Raw genomic sequence first — 22,938 nt, forward strand, 5'->3', positions numbered from 1 at the left:
TCTGACAAATTTAAATAAATTTAAGATTTCGCGAGCCACCTTAATAGTATCTATTGAAACATAATGTCCACAATTAATCCCACATTAAATAACAGAGTTGACGCAGATTCTATGAAAATATAAATTGAAACAAAATCCCGCGTAAATTCCACGAATACAAGATTAACGCTGCTCCAATACAAAAACGTGTGCAAAACAACACAGCCAGCTGTCGATATCCGCGCAACGAGGCATCATGGTCTCGTTCTCTACGATAATATAAATTACAACAAAAATAATTCCAAGAATTCCATTGTACAAGATTAGCGCTGTTCCAACACAAAAAACGTGAGCAACGCAAAACAGCCGGCTGCTGATGTCTGCGCAACGAGGCCTCGTTTCCTACGAACTCGCTGACAAAAAGTCTCGCCTGGTCGCTTATGAAAACAAGCAAAGCAGGCAGTGAGAATTCACGTTTCGGCCAGTCCGATGCTTAGGGTGGTTGCGTCGCGTCCGCGTCGTAATCTTGCGTGCTCGTCCGTCGTAATAGCAGTATCCCGTCAGCCGAGGCACGAGTGAAACCAGGCAGCAGCGTATTTCCCGCTGGAAGATCGAAATTAGCCGCGTTCTTGACGGTTTCCTTTTCCGCCGGCTGTGCAGCAGCACGTTGCTCGCATGTTGAACCCGGCGCGGCGTGTGCGCGCGTGTGAAACGTACCGCGAAAGTCGGATCGGTTGGAAAACCGGCGGCGGCGTAAGGGTGAGATAGAGAGAGATAGAGAGAGAGAGAGATTCAGAGACAGAGAGATAGAAAGGGAAAGAAATAACCGCGGAGGTGCGGGCGATGCTTTAGTCGGTACGGGTCGGGACTAAGAAAAGTCGAAAATCTTAATTCGGGGGCGGTGCCGCCCCCGCGATACGATGGGCGGCGACTCCTAAGCGGCGATTGGCTTGCCTCGCCAAAGGGTGAGAGATCTCCTACGGGGGTGGAGGAGATATGCGCCGCGACGCCAGGACGTCGGCGTGTGCACGTCTGGTCTGAACCGCGGCTGTCCCCTCTGTGCCCGAGGACGCCAGTCGACGCCGGGCGTCCCGTGCGTGCAGTCGTGGGAACTATCGTCGTCGTTCGACGATCGCGCGAACGTGCTTTCCAATCGTTCTTCGCACCCCTTTGGTTGATCGAGGATCGTCCTCCGTCGATCGACCGTGGTCGCGTTCGTCCCAACGTCCGTCTTTGTAAACGTAATTCCTTCGTCTCGTAAAGCAGTCTCGGTTCCCACTGTAAAGGTGAAGAGGGGTGGGTTCGATCGAAGGGACGTTCGATCGATAGCGCGCTCACGAGTCGCGATCTTTCTCGCCGCCGCGTGAACAGTGACTGATGTTAGGATGCGCTGCAGAGACGTGATCTTTTACAAAATCTTGACTTAAGCGGTGCCGTCGAGCGAAAGTGTGGTGTGGAACGTCGTGAACGATCGGCCACTGATCCGTTTCGATGGAAGGTCGTCCGGATGGGCCATCTGGAGAACGTTTCCGGCGGATGCTGATCTCACCGGTTCTCACCGACAAATCACTTTCAGATCGGAGCGGGCGTGCGTGCGCGGACGAACGCCGGTGTGGACCATTTCGCGAGTGGCAGGACGACCTTGAAAGTTCGTACGAACTGTCGGAGGAGGCGAGGGACTCTGTTGGTGTGCCTGTTCGTTGCGGATGCGGATCGTACGCGGATCGTGCTTGTGTCAACGGGTTCGCCAAGTTGCAGCGGAAAGTATTGGTGCTTGTTAGAGGTAGCAAGGAAACCGTTTCCAACGTCGTGCCCAGGATGGCCGCAATCTTCGTCGTCGTGTGCCTCCTGCTGCTGGACACTCGGCCAACGTTTGCTGCCAACAATGGTGAGTGAATTTCCTGCGTCGTTCTTCTCTCTTCCTTTTTCTTTCCAAACTTGACTGGCTCGAAATGTCTTTGGACGATTTAAAATATTGGCTCGTGTTCAATCTTCTTAGACAAGTGATCCATTGAAATTATCGTAACTTGTCTTTTCAAACGTGCTGTGTGTTATACAACTTTCTATTATACAGCGGCTGTGAAAGTATTTGCACATCTCCATTTTCCAATAAAACTATGTTTTATTAGGTTCTAAACTTTGTTCTGTATCAGTATAGTAACAAACTTTATGAAAGTACAATTGAACGATACGATAGCAATTAAGCAGTATATAAAAGCAGTATATAATACAAACGATGTGCAAACTCTTCTTACGCACGTCCACGTTATAATTCGCGTGTCCACTATTCGCCTCAACTAGCGGCTCAAATTTCCAAAAGCGCGATAAACAGCATTAGTCAAACTCTCTCTCTCTCGAAATCAATTTTCCGGCGCGGTGCTATTGAATTCCATTGACAACGTTCTCAAATGAGCGAACAGTGTCGCACCTTTGTTTCAAGATCGCAATGCAATCGCTTTCATACGCCTCGGACTATGTTGTATTATTGTTTATTTCAACTATAGGCGACGTGGCAGCCACGACGCTGGCTGGGTCATCACTGCAGACCGCTGCTCTCCGATTCGAGTTTACCTATATCGTAAACTTCATCACGATCGATGTAGATATAATAAATACAAACAGCCCGCCGTACGTTCCATCTCTTCGACCCTATTCGCCGCGCGATCCATCTATTTGAACGCGCACGTTCGATCAACGCGTAATCTCGGATTTCATTTTGACTACGTTAAATCAGGAAGCCGACAGCGGCGTAAAGTGTTGCCGGAAATTATAGCGGGTCGTAATAGAACGCGTCAGTGGGCGTGGGCGTTTCATCGGTGGGAAATAAATATCTCGCGATATCGCGGCCGGATCGATGACGATAAAAACAAAGTAGCTCCCGTCTCCGTTAATCAACTCTTTCTTTTTTGTTTTCTCCTCCCTTCCACTTTCCCGCGAAAATCGAACTGGAATTCCCATCCAAAAATTTCCAATGATGGCAAAATTTCCATCGATGGATATTAGTTAAATTGTGATTTTCGAGTGAAACGTGTACGAGCGGCGAAACAACACCGACGCTTTTCAAAAGCGTTTGTTTCGGAATAATTCCTTTGAAATCGTAAAATCGAGTGAAAGATTTGTCGAATTACGAGTATCGCGATATAACAGATCTATCTTTGTTGATTTGCGGATTTTTGTATCGTTTGGCGTATGAAAAAGCATTTCAGGTCAGTCAAGTTATTATATAATTATACAATTATAGTGTGTTAAATTATTATAATGTATTATATGTTGCACAGAATCACAAGTTTCAGTTTAATTGGTGAACGTTAACTTATTAACGATCGACGTTGCAGTATGTCATTTGAAATTCTTTTTGAAAATCGACCTATACCATCTATATTTTAATTCTATACTTTAATATCGGAGCCACGAGAAGAAATTTCAAGAATCCACTTGCTTGATTCTTGATGGATTAAACGATTGAATTTTCATTTTGTTCCTTCGTATTATAGAAAATGAAAAACGCGAAGACTCTATTTTTCCCTCTCGTATCTGAAAGCGAATAATTTTTAAGATTAATTTCGCCTGTTATGAACTTAACAGTTCATTAATAATTCAATCGTTTTGCTCTTTCGCATAAAGACGGGAGACACGTTGTAAATAACCGAACACACGTTGTAAATAATAAAACAGCTATTGGAAAAGCGGCTCAGAGAAATCACTATTAAAAATCGTTTACACCGAATTTTTACGAGAAACACACTCACACGCACAAAAAAAAAAAAAATAAAAAAAAAAAAAAAAAAAAAAAAAAAAAAAAAAAAAATAAAAAAAAAAAAAAATAAAAGAAAAAAGAGAAAGAAAACTACAATCAGAGAATCTTTCTGCCTGTTAGGATCCATCCACGCGAGAATAAACTCATCGAGTGAATTCACACGCGACTGCCGTGTAAATCATTCATTCGAAGTTTTACGTACCTGCATCACGTATGATTTTCAGCGGTCGGAGGCTCATGACGAATGACGCTATAAAAGTACACAGTCACGTATTAACGGTGGCTGTTCTTCGCGCGACCGAATACCGCCGCTCGTAAATATGCAATCAAACGTTGAGCGCCGGAGAACGGAGCAGAAGAGAGAGAGAGAGAGAGAAAACGCACCGAGTTAAGCTTGAATATTTGAACGGACCTTAATGACACGTGCAGCGCGTGCCGTGTGCTCTCGTAGAAATAATTCAGACGCGCGAGCGTGTAAGCTAGATTTATGCGTCGCTTTCGTTCGAGCTGCTGCTTTCAAATCTCCCGTTTCTCACGAAATTTTTCTCGAAACTGCCCTCGGGAGGGTATCAAAGCGAAAAGAAATCCTCTCGCCGCCGAATCGTTTGGCCAGTCGCCTAAACACTCAAAGAGTATTACCCCTCCGGTGGTAATTCAATTCTGGCCATTTTCGCGCGTTAAATTCATCCCGCGAACGGCGAAACAATCTCTGGCCGAGAGTCCTTTGTCCGCGGGACGTGTCGAGCAGAGTTCCTTTGTACTCTACGTTGCGCAGATAGTTCTGCAAGCAGCGATGGTCATGGTCTTCCAGTCGGCGCGTTGCGGCGCCCTGTCGCAAAAAGCTCGTTTCGGTTCTAATACCGAGGCCGGTGAAATTACACTTCAATGGCGAAATTGCGGCCGGGAATGAGCTACTAGATCACCGCGCCTTCCTATGCATAATTCATAAGCGAGGCGTCACGGCGAAACCGCCGGTGATAAATATTTTTTGAAGGCGGAACGTGACGTAAAAGTGCATGCAAATGAATTGGCCCTAATGTAGCCGTGGCGCTATACTCGCACGCTGTTCGAGGCACTTTTCTTTCGCGTCACCCCCACTCGCCAGTTTCGGTCCTCAGCTGGTCGACTTTCGTCGGTGTCTCGCGCGTTTAACTTTCGGCAATTAACATTTTTCGCGGTCACGGGGACGCGAACCACGCGCCGCGCTCGATAATAAATTCCGTGGTAATATAGTGCGGTCGTCAGTGACACGGTGGCTCTCGTCGTTCGAACCCACCTTCTGTTTGTCTCCCTTGCCGTCTTTTCCTTCTGTTTCCCCTCCCCACTGCGCCGTTTCACTTTTCGTCGTCTCGTTTGTTTTCCCGTTTGTTTTCTCCCGCCCGCTTTGCTCCCCGATTTCGCTTTCTCACTCCGGCATTTCCGTATTCGCGGCACGATGATTTACCGACCGCCGCGGCTAAGAGAAAACCGGCGTGGTAATTCTCGCGTTTGCCCGTTCTCCACGCGTTATTCATACGTTGTCGAGTAATTCGCGATATGTTTCGTTTTCGCGACTATTTTATTACCCGGCGCTGTTGCTGCCGCACCGAGCCGAGTTTCGTCCCGGAGATTAACGGCAGTTAACCGAAACCGCGGTGCTTCTCCTTCTGCGTTTCACTAGCTTTTCTTGAATTTCCTTGATTCGAATCTTACGTTTCGCGCCACCACTGGCGAAACTGGTTTTCGATCGTGAGTATGAAAAAACATCTAAAATTCACTGAAACGTGTTCGTGTTCGTGACTCGAATTGAAATTGCTGATTTTATTTTATACGCACCAAGCAAACACAATAGTATTTTATTAACTGAAATGAATTCAACAAGCGTCGTATCATAGTTGGCTTAACAAATCACTTTGTTAATTTTCTTAAATACAGCTAATTAAGATCAATGCTGTTTCTTTATCAACAGACTAAAATATCCATAACTAAAACTGAATTTCTTTCAATGAAAATGAAATTTTAATCATTCTTTCTCCAACATTGAAATTTAAATTTCTTGACGAAGCTCTGTCCCTTTTTTTCACGCGTTTATTCTTTTGAGATGGCCGGAATTTTCGAAAAAAATCGAAAATGTATGCCTCGATAATAGCTCGTTACTTCATTTTTATCCATGAATATATCAAATATATCAAAGCTACATCCCCCGGACATCGTGGTTATTCGATGGCCGGTGAATCCAAGAGACTTTAGCGAAATAATGCGCATATATCGAACAACGTTTCGTACCGTCGACGTTTTCTGAATGCAATCGTTTTTACGACCGTTTCACTGGCCATATTGCCGGTTTTTCGAAGTCGAAAGCACGGAAGCGCCATTATCATGCACTCGCTGACCGCCGATCGAACGCGTATTTTATGCGGTGATTATTCAATTCCCATGCTCTCTCTCGTACTCGCTACTACCTACGGAGCACTTTGAATCGCTTGAATCAAATTAGAAATCGTGGTTTTGAACGTGTACTGAAATGAACGTGGCACGTGTGTTAATAAATCTTTTACTACGATATTCAGTACGTATCCTTTAGTTTAGGAAATCCTCGAAATCTTATATAAAATATTTAATATTTGAAACAAATATATCACATAATAGTGTATATTTAGTGTATATTTATATATAATACCTACATGCATACGATATTCGAATCTTTTAAAGCTCCTGAAGATTTTGAACATCTTGATAGATAATGAATATTCAATATTTTACAATCATTTTTAATGCTTCACCTCAAATGCAATATCGTTAACGTAACACATCGAAGCAAATCTTAAAAGATATACCTACGTCAATATATGTCAGTTACTTTCAGAATTCAAGACTAACCAACACCTTCAAGAATTTTAAATTATATTTAAACTATCAAATTATATTTGAAGTGATTCGACTTTCCACAGTATTGAAGAACTTCGTACTAACCGAATGAAACTCGAATGTCGATCACTATTCAACGAGAGCACGAAAGAACGGATAGTTCCTAGAACGGACAATACAGAAATGCTCTCATTGTTTTACTACCAGATCTCGCGACGAACGACAAGTGAAACGGTTTTCGGGATCGATTCGGCCGCTTTGTTCCCAGCACGTTTAAGTCGGCAAATTTCTCGGTCTATATTTCTCTACCCACCTGCGGTATTATCTAATTTCGATGAATTATTAAAGGAGTTTGATAACAAACGTCTCGCTTGGCGAGTCGGGCCGCGAGCATACATCTCTACCTCGGAATCTATTCTCAAGTTTGCTTATCTCTCGCATTCCCTCCGCTTTCCGTCCTTTATCCCTTGCTCCTCCTTTTCCTCCTCCTCCTCCTCTTTCTCCTCCTCTTCTTCTTCACCCCTTACACGTTCGTTGTATTATTCGTTACTGCCTCGGTATCTCGGTCCGTGTGCCGTTCCTTTCTCTATTTTCCACCGTATAACGGTTTCTTCGAGCAGCTATCGTTCCAAACCCTCGAACGGCCCTCTCTCTATGAAATTATCTGGTCGCCTAAGGGCTACCATCTGCTTCGCTAGGGGAGCACACCCCTAATTAGGCACAGCGACAGTTGTAAGCGCGCTAAATCTAATATCTAACGTGTGGCTCGTTCGGAGCCTGCGCTCTACGTGGCAAAAATACCAACGATTTCCATACGCGTTTCGGACACTTGTTCGTCTTTTACGAAAGCATCCGTGGGTTTCTCGCTTAATTCGAGGATAATCGCGGACCTCCCCTCCCGCCATGGAAAAATATTTCGACGCTACGTCCGTTTTATGGGGAATAGGAGGAGTCGCATTTAGGGGCTAGAAACGTTTAGGGGCGAAGGTTTGTTCGATGATTTCGACTGCGGGCTTTTTATGAAGATTCGTATTTGTGAAAGTAAAAAGTTATATACTTTTTTGTACCGTATGCTCGTGCAATTTTGCACTTAAAAATTTCTTATAAATTTGCAAGAATCTGCAACACACTCTACTTTAGTATACCAACGATTATATGATATAAAACAAATATAAAAAAAGTGTATAAATAGTACGATATAGAGAACAACATTTATCAATAAATAATATCAAACCAACAATACAATATCAATCGTGAATTTTTAATTACATTTACACAGTCAGTTTTTCAGTTACCGCAACTATCTACTTGCGTGTGTTGTTTAAAATATTCTTGCTATGTATGTAATACTCTCCTTATTTTCACCTGTATCCAGTTTATTTTGATAATTGTATTTGTGGCGATAGAAACGCCAACACGCGAATGATTATCTATTAAAGCGTTAACCTAATTTCCTTCCTACGTAACAAAACGATCGCGAAGACACGCGAGAAACGTAACGATCGTGTGTGATTTCTCTCGCGTTTGGCCTTCGGTGGAAGAAAATTGTTAAAAATTCAGAGACGCGGGCCAACGCCCGCGGATTATCGTACTTTTCTCTTTTCGCGCACGTACGCGTTCCTGAATATTCATCTGCTCTCATCCGATTATCGTGAAATATCTCCGTTTCTACTCCGCTCCTGCCTCATGTTAGAAGATAAACGGCCGAACAAAAGAGGATGGAAAATTCATGGCTGAATAACTCTGATGCTCTTTTTCCGTTTGTGCTAATTGCCGCGAGAATAATGGAGACCAAGCTGACCAAGAAGTGTGTCCGGTCGATCGTCACGTGGATATTTTTTTCTCCGTTGTTAAATAAGCGCGTTCGGTGATCGAACAAAAGCCACGTGGGTCTTTCGGAGCCTTTCTTAGGTTTAGGTTAGGTTTAAGTTAGGTTACACCTTAAAAGTTGCTGTCGACGCCACTTTTTCCAGTCATCAAATTTTATTTTTTGAAATTATGACTATGAAAAGTAATTCCAAGGATTCGTTTTTATCGAATATCTTTTGTTACTGAAGTTTCCATCACGTTTACTGCGATACTTTAACTAACTATTAACGAACTATTGCTTGTTTCTTAGCGAGCTGAAGTTGAATATTTTTCTTACAAGGTGAGCTCGTGGACACAACCGCAACATTTGGGAAACGCGTACTTGCGAAAGTCTGGAACGTCATCAATCATTCGTATGGGGATTTTCTAGATTAACAAAAATGTATCGTCTGAATATTCATTATATCTTTGTTATAAATATCTTTGCCCGCGACGCAGACGCGGCAATTGAAAATGGCGCGAGAAGGAAGATCGGGGGGGAAATCGTTCCGTCCGGCGAGAAATCCCCGACACGCGCGTCGAGACGCTGTCGTTTATAGGAAATCCCACTTTAAAAGGTTGGAATCTACTTGCGAGGTACTCGATCCCATCTCTATTTGCAGACGGTCGGGCGTACGTACGCGAGGGAGGGGTTGTTCCGGTGGCGGGCAGCCCTCCGGGGATTCTCGCTTCATGCATTTTATATTTCGTCGGACTTTGATTCCTAGACGGACCACGTGGCCCACGGGAGTAATCCTTAATCTTTGATCGGAAATTATCTTTGATCATGGCTCAGTCATCGGATCGTTCTTTTCTCCTGTTCTTCTTATTCCGCGTCTCTCCCGGCCTCCCCTGAGTCTCGAACGAGGCCGTGTATTCCACGGAACGGTTCGTTCGTGGGAAAACGTGAGGGAATGGGCGGAGAGTCGGGGACACGTGGCAGACAATAGAGGGAAGAAGGAAGCCTCCGGGCTGGTGGAACCTCTTAATCTCGTATCTTATAAAGTCCCGAAGTGGATACGCGCGGACTTCGTAATGTAGACAATTTTCGAAGGAACGGGGAAACGATACTTTGCTGGAGCGAGGCGTGTGTCGTTTCCGGGCCGGGATTTACCCGGAGTTTATATCGCGTTGCGCCGCGTGCAACCCCCGTTAGGATACGTGATGGACCCTGATACGTTGCGGCTGTCCGCTGATAGAAACCCCGCACCGATATTGCTACCTTTATTGCTCACTTAGTGACTTAGCTCGGCGACTCGTTTATCATCGTTGTGTTTGTTTCGTCGTTGCTTCCTTATGGCAACTTTTTTCTTTTTTTTTTGGTAAATTGGAAGAATCTTTTAGCGATTTCGAAAAATTAGGCGATTTTGAAAAAGTATTGGATGACAGCAGATGTCGCGTTATAAAAGAAAAGGAACTTATTTTAATACATTTGTTAATTTCAACAAATATATTTCTATCATTAACGTCTTCAATATTGGCATCAATTCGTAAAACAGTTTCCATGCGTTTCTTCGGTAACGTCGATTAAATAGACTCTGGATCGGGAAAATTTTCATATTCTCCAGTAGTCGCACCGTCGTAAGTCGGCGTTTACGAGTTGCACGCTCAGAAGTCGGCGACACTTGAGCCGCGAGTAAACGCGTCGATCGAGCACACAGCTAAAAATCACGGGGGAACGAATCGAGCGACAATGTTTGTAAATCGCGAGAGGCGCGCAGATATTCCAAGACCTGTTCCGTCTTCAACCGGCGAAATGATTTTCCATTACCGTTCGACGGGAGTTGGAACTCGACGAAGGCAACCCCGTATCTGTTTCCGATTCGAGTTTCCCCCGATTCCGTAGCCGTAAACATCAGAGCCGTGGATCTCGCTGTGGAAACACGACCACCTCTCCGCATAACCGTTCTTTCGTGCGAGCGTTCGTTGAATCGGGTTCAAAATAATGGCATGCTCGAAATAACACCGTTTTCGCCTCTATCACCCAACTCGTATACCGCTTCTTCTCTATCTCTCTCTCTCTCTCTCTTTCTTTGGATCCTGGATACGTTGTATGCAGTGGCTGTCGTCGACCAGTCTCGATGTCTTTAATCTGTTTGCGAAAAACTTGCGTCCGTGGCGTGACAAAGCTACACGATCGAGGAAAAAAGAGATGAACGAATAAGGGTAGATGAACACAGGAGAGAAGGGTAGAGAAGGAAGCAGCGTGTGCCTCTGTGTGTGTATGTGTGTACATCTTTCAAGGAGAAATCCTCACGCGGACGATCTCAACTCGGCTTACCAAGTTGGCGAAATACTCGGAGGCTTTCTCATCCTCTCGTTTTCCTCTTCCCCTTTCGCTTACTTTCGTCCGCAGTCTTCCACCTTTGCGCCTCTGTTGACCACCGCCAGCTTCTCCCTCCGTTTTATCCGTTTTCCTTCTTATCGTTTTTGTCTTTCCTCTTCCATCGTGTTTCCCTTTTTTTTTTCCTCCGCCTTTCTTTTTCTCCCCCTTGTGTCGTTGCATCGCCCGCCACACCCCGATCCCGTATTTCTACGTGTGGCTAGAGAGCTTCCAGTCTTTCTCCCCCTTCGGAGTTACCCCAGCTCGGCCACCACCGACTCTTTGAAGTTCCTCTACTCTCCGGTCGCTTTACTCTCCGCGTTCCTCTTTGTTTTCCTCGCGGAGGTTTTTCGGTCTCGGCCTCGACTCGTTTTCTTTGTTTCGCTTTGGCGTTACGCGGTGCCGTTTGACTTGGAACTAACCGTGTGTATTCGCGAAGAGGGGTCGATTCGATGGGATTTCGCCTTCGCCTTTGCGGATAACTTCGAATTATTCGATCAGCTTTTGTCACGGCGGACGGATAAGAACGACTGTTTATTCGGAACGTTTCGTACCGAAAGTTGATCCGAGGTAATTTCAAAATCTTCTAGCGAATATTCGTCGGATACAGGGGTGGGACAAAATAATGGAAAGAATTTTTTTGCATTTGGAACGCCCGACCAAATCGCTCCACGCTTCTCTTACATATCTTTCGAGAATGGTTCGAACCATTGAACTAATTTTGTTGCATATTAATCTCTTACTCTTGATTCCTCGCATTCAATTTAATTTACTGATCTTTCAGTTGTACAGAGTTAAATTAAATTCTTTAAATTGTTATAGTCATACCGATTTAACGATACCGCTTGAGCGTTAAATAAAATGAAAATAATATAATATATACAAGAATACAGGTACAATATTTTTCAAAAATTAGATATTTCGTTCCAAACGTAACGCCTGGTTTCACGTAACGTCAAACACGTATTAATAAGAAATTTTCTTAATGTACCATTATTTTATTGAATCTCTGGTTATATCGCGATTTCACAGCGATCCGTGAAATAATATTCTCTTTCCGAAATTTATCCTTCTGTTCGAAACGAATTTATCTGCGATAACGTATTATTATTCGTCATCAAAGTAAAATCTGGACGATAACGGTCGGCAAGTAATTAAACGCAGCCATCGTGGTCCAATAACGGGCCCGGAAGATTGTATCGCGAAATTGCGACGACGTAAAACACCACGACAGATAGCATTACAGTTTCTTCGTTCACAAAGTACATCCAATTTAAAATAAATTTCCGGAAACCTCCGATGAGGTCTGTTTCGTCCGATTTAACAAAACTGCTGAATATTTTCACTGTGGTAATCACCCGTAAAATTATAATTCTTTCAATCTCTGTGTCCAACTTACTCGCTTCTTTGCTTCCATTTTTATTTTCTTACTTGTTTCTTCCGCCGTATCGTTCTATATTCGTTCTCCCGCCTCTTTGATCTATTTCAAAGTGTTAAAAACAAGTGTTCGACGCTTTCGCATGCATCGCGGTCGGTTCTGATCCAGTTTATTTCTTCGTAGTAAAAACTATCTGAATTAAAATTAAATATTAATTAAAAATATTAATTAATTAAAATTAATTAAGAAATTATTATAGAAATACGTTCGACATTCGTATAAATTTTATTTTCTACACTTATCTAACTAATTATGTGTTCAATATATAATTAGAAAACTAAGAGCTTGTTTATGATAATTATTAATTGGTAGATTTTCAGTTGGAATAAATTGACCGCGATTAATAATTTTTTCTCTTACGAGCGAAAAAATTATATTTTGCAAATAATCCGGGAAACCAAGGCTTCATTTAGAACTCAAACGAATTCTTATTTTTCCATATATGTACTTCAAACAAATGTAATTATACCTGAAAAGTTCCAAGGTGTTTGTTCGAAAATTTTTCACCAGGATGTAATTATATAATGCAATTCCACAAAATTTCAAGAAATTTTACTATTTATAACGTAATGACATAATTCTACAAAAGTTTCATAATTCTGTTTTACAGAATGTTTCATAAATATTGCATCAGTCAAGTATTTTTATATTTAACGTTATAATAAATTACCTCGGTTCTTGATGAATTCCGACTTATACCTTCTTTAAAAAAAAAAAAAATCTCCGTTTATGATCCCTCTCTTGGTAAGACAATGTCTGGCTCCGTTAGTCCGTGACAAGACGAGTCGAGTCGACTCGAATTGAGTAAGAGGTCTACGGAGACTTTTCGAATCCGGTCTTCGGGAAGTGCAGCAATTTATTGGCTCTGCGAAAGGAGGCAAGTGTTCTCCGCTCGTCGTTTACGCTCCTCGAAGAGTTAGGTACGTTCGAACGAGGGAGAAAACTCGTGTTCTCGAATATTATTTGCAGATTCACCCGGTGCTGGACGAATGTTCGCAGTTGTACAGCCCCTTTGAATCGTAACCGCGTATTTAATGTCGTTACATTGAAATTTCATGAACTCTCTTTGAGAGGGTTTTGATTACATGGCTCTGAGTACAGGCCGATCAATTAAAATATGTAGATGCCGCGCAAACACGAACCGCTAGCCCATCGAGTTCGTTTTATGAATCGATCAGTTCCGAGGGCGTCGCCAGAAAGCGTAAACAGCTTTATTTATCTTTTGTTCGAAATTTTGTTACTTAACGACAAATTTTTGATCCTCCGAGGATCAAATTCGGAGCTGATAGTGATCTGATTTATAGCTGTCTTTCATTCTAGATAAAAATGTAGCGTGCAAATAGCAAACGATAGTCTGAAACATCTTAAACAAGGCATTCATTGTCAAATGAAGAGATAAAAATATACGAAAATGATCCAATGATTATCAGCAATGTATGCATTAATTAATTAATTTTCTTTCTTCGATCAATTTTCACTTACGAAAAGCTGGTATCACTGCCGGTATCCTAGAGGCGGGCGGGGATGAAGGATTAAATTACGAGGGATCATGGCGAAACAAAAAGTAACGGTGGCGGTAACGACGGGGCGAGGTAAAGTATAACGGTTGACAAACATTAGGACGGCGAAATGAAATTTATCGCGATAAAGGGCACACGGTTAAAGCAATTACAAGGACGGGGGCGTGACGTTTATAATTCGCGTCTGGAAAGCCGCTCGCAAGAAAACCATTGATGCCGCTGGATTTATTAATTACACGCCATCTCCAGTCTTTCCCTTTTGTCGCTGGTCCTGTCGTCGTCCTCTTCCTCCACCACCTCCTTCTCCTCCTCTTCGCTCTTCGTCTTCGTCTTCGTCTTCTCGTTGTTGTTTCTCCGTCGCGCGGCGCCGAGCCACGACACAATCCAACGTTTCTGCCAATCTGTGAAAGCCAAAGTAGTACGGATCGCGAGATATTATATCCGGTCCGAGGATATAATTCTTATTACGTCGTTAACAGTCGACGACGACGGGGTTTTCGGAGGAAGGAAGTGGAAAACTAGCGGCGTTGATGATGGAAAACAGAAGGAGAAAGACCGTGGTACGAGGATGCTTTCCTTTGAGGGTTGCCGCCTCGGTGCAATGGATGGGTTTCCGAGAGGGGAGAAAAAAGTATATTAATTGGCGTTGCTTTGTGGTGTTATTAAATTCTTATGGAAATACAAGAGTTTACGGTGCGACGAGGTGGGACGATAATCTTCGCTATCGCGTCACAAAATGTAAATAATTCCGAGTTGTAACTTAATTCGTACGTTTATCATTTTTTTTCTTTTTTAATAACCCCGTTTTACAATCAACAATTTGTTTCAGTGAACATTTGGTTAATTTTTTTAGCATTTTCTTCTTTGATTAGCACGTAGATACTTTCCCATTGGAACGTATCTGATTTGGGTATTTTGTTAGTCTTGAGTCTCGTACGTTTATCATAGAACACTTTTGAGCACAGTTGAAAATGTTCGAACGATTGTGGAAACTTTTTGTCAATAAATTATAATGCGTATAAATTGTAATTTAATTAACATTGTAACAAGGCTCGAATATCGCGACTATAATCGCGTATTGACAATAAATCTGAATTTGAAAATAAATAACATATTTATAGATAAGATAGATTATAGACAAAATGTTTATTGCAAACATGTATTTAGTAAATGTATTGACATAATCATCTTAAATATGTAAATATGGACATTGGACTGTTTAAATACTTTTATGATGTCTTCGAAGTGTCGTGTAATTTCAAATTCGGCCAATATATAACTGCGCGACAGTCGCGTCTCATCGCAATGTTAATTGAACGTTGAACTGTTTTCGTACAACACGCACGATATATTGACAAGAAAATCCTGCGAGCAGAGACCGGTAATAGATCGAACGAACGAACGGGAAAAAAAAAAACGCAGGGAAGAGGTTGGAATTAAGGACGAGTTACACGAAGCAGCCGCGGAATACCGTGGAGACGGGTACAAGCCTTAAAGGTACATGGCTGCAATCAGATATTCAAATCGTGTTTACTAAATCAGACCTCTCGTCGAGTCTCTTCCACCCTGCACATTTTTCTTTTTTCGTCCTCCTTTAAGCCCATCCTTTTTCTTTCACTCTTCTCGCCTTATCTCTTCGTTTCTGTTCGCTCGGTTTCTCCTTCTCTCTTTCTCTTTCTCTCTCTCTCTCGTCGACTCTCCTCCTTTTTTCTTTCCCTGCTGCCGTCGAGTTAACCGATAAGTTTGCCTCTGTCTGTCCGTTCGATGCTGCTGCTCGCTGCCGAGTTAACAATTCGGTTAGAAAGTTAGAGATCGTTGCTACCATCTCGCTCGTTTTTACGAGGCGCGCGATCTTTCCGACGACGGACAGGTCGATGGTCTTCTGCTCGTGAGTGCTTGCCCCCTCGTTACGAGCCGGTATTCGGTCGTCGGACTTCGTGCCACGGGTGAAAATCAGTAAATTCGACGGGGCTTTCGGGCCTTGCCTTCGAGCAAGACTCGAAGAGAACGAGCTACGTGTTGAACTTTGGCCATGGGTGGACAATGAAGGCCAGGATTTGAGAATTATTTGAATAAAATATTGAACGCGTAATAAATAAATCTTACATCCTCCATCTCGATTTTATATTTTCAGGTGAAGTTTCAGGAAATTGTATTCTGATAAATTATTATTAACGTGTTGTCGTAGATGTATAAAACGATATTAGAGTGTATTCCATAGTTTATGAAATAAGACAGAGAAAGATAAGTTTTTTGTATTGTTCAACGTGAAGTATTTTTAAAACAATTTATAATAAGAGGAGTCTCTCACCCCAATTGAGAAAATTAAACACTTTGCTCTAAATGAAGCACAGTCGAATTTCCATCGATAAGACGGATAGGACTATAAAATTTCGGTGTCGAGGTTCATTATCGTTTCATGACATAATTCTTCCAACGCTCGGGAAAAGAAATTAATTCCTACGGAGGTTTAATCACTTCAGTCGTTACTTTTTCAATTTGCGAGCGATGAGAACTTTCTTTCCTTTTACGAGTCGCGTATCGTGATCCGTAACTTCGTTCTAGCATTTCGAGAGTTTAATTTGTACATTGTTATTTATTAATTAAAAAATAAATAAATAAAAATTGCTTCTTTCGTTATTATTCCATATAACAGAAAATAAAAATATTAGTCAAGCAACAACAATTAAATACAATGTTATGTTTGAGCCTTTCAGAAGTCAATTTCATTTTTATGAATTTTTTAATTTCATTGCCCAGGCATATAATTATCGTTCAACTTCTTAAAAAAGGTGTACGTCAGTCTCACGTCAGTTTAATAGCAAAAGGAAGATTATACAAGTAATCGTAAGTTTCAACGTGAACTTTGAAGAATCACATCAACTTTTTATATCTTTTCTTTTATAGAGTTGACCAGTATGGCTTCTAAACAGCTCACTCAGAAAACAAACTTCTACTGTAGTGTTCTATATAATTTATATTCTTTTATTTATAACTGTGAAACAAGAACACAAAATATGAAACTACGCTAGACGTTCGATTGTAGTATCTATGCACGACGGAGTACATGTAACGCGATTTATTCTCCTTCGAAATTAGGTCATTCTTTCATTTCGAAATAAGCGTCGTCGAATGATATTTTCCTCGCCTGTGGGATTAAATAATCCAAGGATATCATTCACACGTGTTGCCACGCATTTGCCGGTACTAACGAAAATTATCTTTTGATTAATCTTTCGCCAGACGAGAGACAGGGCGTATAGATATTCGCGTCACGAATCTAGATATATAGAATTGGAAGGGATCCGTGTCCCTCCGCATTGAAATCGTTACCCTTGACGTACGAAACTACCCCTCGAATGGTAACGCGTTTATCTTACCCTTCGTCTCTCTTTTATGAGAAAAAAAGAACTTTCCTTAACGACGATCGTTTAGAAATCTGTCGCGTGTCGTTAAACCCGAGTGAAACTGTCTTTTGTAAATCTGACGTGCAGTTATTTTTCCATTTTTATACACATATACTATTACAATACTATTCGCGTGATAAATTTTAAAAACGTGGAACGTATAATTATTTGTACGACTTACAGATTTAATGGTCAAAGAGTTAATATCATTATTTCTCTGTTTACTACGCTTTTATGATCTTCTTTTATGCGGTACTGTAATCTCTTTCGTATTAGCAACGAATTCGAACGTTAATCCATATTAATCAGGAAAGCAGTATTTCATAATTTAACGGCACGCGTAAAATTCCTCGTTTTATCTCGCGAAATCAAACAAAGTTATTGTATAAGTTTGTATGAAATAATTACGCAAATTGAATTTTACCTGCGCTGGCTGTAATTTGAATAATTACGCGGATCCGTCTTAATGAACTCGGCAAACGTTAAAATTATTTGCAAAATCATTTTGGTTCCGTTCTAGAATAGCCACAATGCGAGAGATGATATATTATACATTTCCATTCAAAGAATAGGATAAATACCATATTTGTTTCGAAACTGGTGAAATTAAATAATATTGTACACATCAAAGGATCCGTAGAGCGTTGATATTTCAATAATATATTAACATTGAAGATTAAAATTATTACAAATTCCCAATATTTTTGTTGATGATAGATAATTTTTGAAATAACTTTTACCATTTGCAGTCAACATCGAGTATTAAAGATAAAAATTATCCTAAGATTTTGAGTGTACACCAATGGACGATGAGCATATTCCAAGTAAACCAATTAACAATCGTCTCTCAAATCATTTTGTCATTCGCCACATTTGAAAATTCCTTTAAAAAGACTCCGCAATAATGAAACAAGAGAAAATAGGTATACACCTTTCTCCTCCAGATTAGAATCTCTAAGTATCAACAGTATAAACGTATAAATGCAAAGGTACTCGGTTTACCGGCACCTGATCTCTCCAAGTTCGACACTTTACATGAATCCCACCCTTCCATCGGCTCGTCGTGTCGTGTTCTCCTCTTTTTCCCCTCTTTCTTTCGCATCTCCCCGAGGAGCCGGGCTAACTTATAAATATGATAATACGCAAGGAGACCAAGCAGCAGTCACGAAATAACCCCTTTTCGAGTTCGGTTCTACCCCCAACCATCTCCTCCTTCGCGGCAGGATCCACCCTTATCGAACGTCAGGCATTACCCGTGGCACAGCGTCGCTTCCCTTGCCGCTTTACGATATTGGAAATCCGAAAATGCGAATTAAAGTCCGTGCGCTTCTTTCCTCTCTCTGGGTTCCCTTGGTTCGCGTCCTCCAACCACTCTACTTCTGTTCGCTTGCAAAGGAGGGGGGAGTATGTACCGATGCAGCAACCCGTTCGTACTCGCCGTGCACACAGATGGAAGAAATGCGTGTAAATTGCCGGAGGCTGAAAGCCACGTGAAACGGCGACTTCTCGCTTGTTCGCAAATCGAATTGAACCTCGGTCACGCGGTAATCGAAAATTCGGCAGTTTTCTGCCCCCTCTGCTATTCGAGCGATGATTCCCGCCATTGCTTTTTAACCTCTTGCGCTGGAATGACGAACCACGCACGTCGAGAATTTCTTTCCCCCAAAATTGCAGTATTTTCTCAGTTTTGAGTTTTTATTGAAGCATAACCTAGACAAAACAATAATAATAAATTTATTACTTCTCAATAATTTCTATCCAGTGATATCATACGGATAGAAATACGAGTTGAAAGAGAAGGCAACGAATTGTTGTATACGGTTTGGTCACTCGTTATGGTCCGCAATCAGTTGCCAGCGCAACGTGGTTAAAGCGATCGTTTCGAGCGCAGCGCCGAAAGTTTCTCTGAAGTTCGAGTTTAATAACTGATGCTGTTTCTCTCGTCGAATCGGTTAATGACGAATATCATAGTCATTATCGGTTAGCTAAATGGATGTAACAGCGAAGAAAAAGTTTATTATAAATCATGGACATTCAACACGCAGTGGATGTTAAAATTTGGAAATTCACCTCCATGAGTTTATTAAATTTACACAGTACGTTATTTGTATATCCTATCTTTCTGTTTATTCTTATCTCCGTCGTTTGATATATTTCATCGTGCCTTTAAATACTACGCTCGTACAAATTCTTTTTAATGATAAAATAGAAAATTGCACAAACATCCGCGGTCTAGTAATTACCCTTAGTGCAAGCGGAAACGAACTTTTTTTTTTTCTCGGTTTAATCGTAGAGTTTCAATAATTCATCACGTGCAAGACGCGCAGCTGCCTTTCGTAGTATTATCGAGGGCGACGCATATTTGTGCAGTGTCGTATTAAAAGTATACTTTTGAGCGTGTAATTAATGAGAACAAAGGCCCTGCTAATTAGCCTGAGAGCATATTAAACTCGAGTGAAGGCGTAACAGGTAACTCGAATTATTGTCGTCCGCGTAACAGTCCGCGCGGCTAAGAATCTCTGTTAATTACACCACATACGATAAGCCATTCCACGATACAGCATTTCAAATTACATACATGTACATTCAGATACGATATTTCACTTCTTTTTTCAACGAATTCATAAGCCATTCATTCCCTTTGCTATTGTTCGCGTATGAAATTAATATATGTAAATCTCAGAACGAAGAAAATTTAATTAACCGAGTGCAAGTATTCAAACAGTAGGTACGTTTCATTCTTACACATAAGCGTAATTATTCGAGAATATTAGATTTAACGTGTAGACGCCTGTCCGCTGTGTACACTCGTAGAAATTTACGGATATCTACGTTGTAGAAAATCCCTTAGCTAAATTTTGAACTCTATTTTCTTAACTTCTGTATCTGCTACGAAGTAAGCAGATATACCTTTCCTTCATCCCCCCTGGGATTCGTTTCCTAACTAAATCAATTGAAGTTTTCCTTTTAACGTTCCCGAATGCGAAGAAAAAAATTTCTTTTAATACTGATCAGCCCTGCACAGCGTCCAATAGTAATTGAAACAAAAGTGTCTCAAATTTTATTTATTTCATCTTGTTGAATTTCAATAATCGAATCCTAATTTTTAACAAGATTTGTTGAAATCAAGGATTTATAAAACTGATCAACTATTGAACCTTACTTTCTTTTTATCGTTAAGGCTTATTCGTACCAGCGTGTAAATTTGTGTTGTATTAACATTGATACAATTAATATTATGGTAAAAAAATTTTGCGTATCAATTTTATTTCATATTAATTTTATTTTCTCTCTGATAGAGATTAGTTAGGTTATCAAAAATGGAATCAAGTTTAATGTAAAGTCTAAATTTTTATCACTCTCAATGTCGAATGATAATTCTTATTGTTAGTTTCCCATTCTAAAATCGCGATTGCATAATATTTCGTTGTACCAAGCTGAACATTAAGAACGAACGAAATAAAATGTGCTTTTACGAGACAACGAGTAGCAGGAGAAGCACACGATCGATTCGATCATGCTTCCTCGAGACTCTGTGGCGGAATATAGCCGAAATGTGGATGGAGAGCAACCACGAACAAGGGTTTCCCTGACCGAAGCTAATCCTCTGTAGGTAAGCCAAATGTAGTCGGAAACAAGCCACGGACTTTGCATCATCGTTCTGTGTCCTAGTTCTAGCCAGGATATGCTGATCCTGTCTACGCCGCGTGTTGTTACGGTTCATTGGTTATGAATAACGGAAGACGTTTTCGAAGAAAAAAAAGCGATTTGATGTTACTGTCTAATTTCGTCGAGCCGATCTGTTTCATTAGCAAAATTCCGTAGAGTCCCAAGCTGACTAAAAAGGTTAACTGACTCGCGGTTGTTAACCTTTTCTATTTTTGATTAATCGTCTAGACTTTTGCACCGGTTTATTATTCAACTTAAGAAAAATTGATCAATCGTTACTTGCAATTGCAGCTGTTGATGAATAGATTGTTACACATTTCTGGGAAATTTTTACAGAACTCTATCTGTTATTATAATTTCTATAATATAATATAATATATATAATATTTAGTGTATAAAACAATTTTTTATCAAGGTCTTTTTACATGAATTTGTGTGAAAACATTTTAGTAAACCAACAATGAAGCGTTTAAAAATCAGATACTGTTTCAAACGTCCTGCTTGTGTTAGTAAATTTTTACTCGAAGCATTTTACTTCTTTTAATATCGAACATAACAAAGAACGTGCATAAAGTAGAGCTGCCTGTTTCTTCTTCTACTGCAAACCATTTGTTAATACAATTGTCCTAAAAAACATTTCACTGTATGACATATTTCTCGCCAAAATATCGACGAAGCCAAATTCCTAGCAACGAAACGTAGCGAAGTAACGAGAGGCAAAGTTACCATCGAAGTTTCCAGTCGAAAGGCGAAATATCGATCTCGATTGGAACAATTAAGCAAATTGTTTGACCAGTTTGATCGACGTTCGTTTCTTCGAACTAAGTTGTCGTTGAGTATGGTAACAGAGGAGGAGTTAGGTCGTGGTACAGAGATCTCGAGCGTGTTCCTAAGTATACACAGAGGGTTGTGGCGATCCTTTGAATGTGCCATCGACACGGTAAATACAAACAGCGGCGGGGCCCATTAGAATAATTATCCATGCTTGTCCACGTTGCCGGACGGCGACGACTTCTAATTAATCCGAGTACTTCACTATGGAAATTAATTCAACAGTATATCGGCTTGCTTTCTACGTGGCACCTTTATAAGCTGTAGGCCCTGAACCGGATGCAACTGGCTCTTCGTATGAAATATTTATCGTGCATCTGTGTGTTGCATTCGTGGAACGTTCGTTTAATGCAATTACACCGGTATCGACGCTTAAACGCCAAGTCAAATTTTTCGAAAACGTAATTTTTTCGTCATATTTCACGAATTTTCATAGAATCTTTGATCCTTTAACGGTGGAATTTTGTTTTGAAAGCTAGTATCTGTATACGTGATTAAAATCAGAGTATAATCAGAGCATATGTAGGAACTGTCTGATTTGAATTGAATTATTAGAAAAGGATAAATGCATTGGCATCTCTCCTTTTCTTTTGATATATTTAATATATTTAAATATGAAAGTGATGTATCAATACCAGTAAAACCTATTGTAATATTATTTAATTCGATTCAAGTATATTAAATTTGGTATCGACATTATGTAAATGTAGAATCAACTAAAGAAACACTTCAATGAAAGATAAAAGTGCGTGCAAATACATTTTAATAACCAGCTTCTAATGAGGTGGCTGTCTTCATTTGTGTATCTCACTATTAAAACGACAATCCAAAATACCAGAACATGCAATTTTCTATAATTTAAAAAAAGAGCACATAAATAAAGATAATCGCTGTGAAACATTGTGATTAATGCGATTACTCTGTATTCGTCAGAGGGAGCATCCCCAGGTCATTTTTCACCTCGGAGTTCGAACATATTTAACACCGTTAAAATCAATGGGAACGAATTATTCAGAAAATCATTCGTTAATATTGCATCTAGAACAGGCGATGTACGTTCGAACGTGATCGTGTAACCAAGCGCACGGTCATAGATCGTTCGTCAACGTGGACGAACGTAATCCTTCCTTTACCGTTCATTTCAATTTCATTAGCCGGTCTATATGAAGTCATGCACTCGTAGTTGTAATATTCTCCTCGCGGCTGAAACAGCCACGATCCCCCACTCTATTTATTCACCCGCGTAATTCACAACCGGAAGGTGGCCACCGACCGGAAACGCATACACGGATGTGGCCATTGTTATTCGGCCTGGCGTC

At 40.9% G+C, this 22,938-nt stretch overlaps 1 protein-coding gene across 2 annotated transcripts in view; it reads left to right on the forward strand.

The window, feature by feature from the left end:
• The first annotated feature begins 1,039 nt into the window (after positions 1–1,039).
• LOC122539003 (neurotrimin-like) overlaps positions 1,040–22,938 on the forward strand; it is a 222,907-nt gene continuing 201,008 nt past the window's right edge. For both annotated transcript variants that reach the window (XM_043673562.1, XM_043673563.1), the window contains exon 1: positions 1,040–1,867. In XM_043673562.1, the coding sequence (XP_043529497.1) occupies positions 1,471–1,867 (397 nt within the window). In that variant the 5' untranslated portion in view covers positions 1,040–1,470. The remainder of the gene's footprint in view (positions 1,868–22,938) is intronic.

This window comes from Frieseomelitta varia, unplaced genomic scaffold (genome assembly GCF_011392965.1).
Source record: "Frieseomelitta varia isolate USP_RPSP 00005682 unplaced genomic scaffold, Fvar_1.2 scaffold_185, whole genome shotgun sequence".
Classification (NCBI taxonomy): Eukaryota; Metazoa; Arthropoda; class Insecta; order Hymenoptera; family Apidae; genus Frieseomelitta; species Frieseomelitta varia.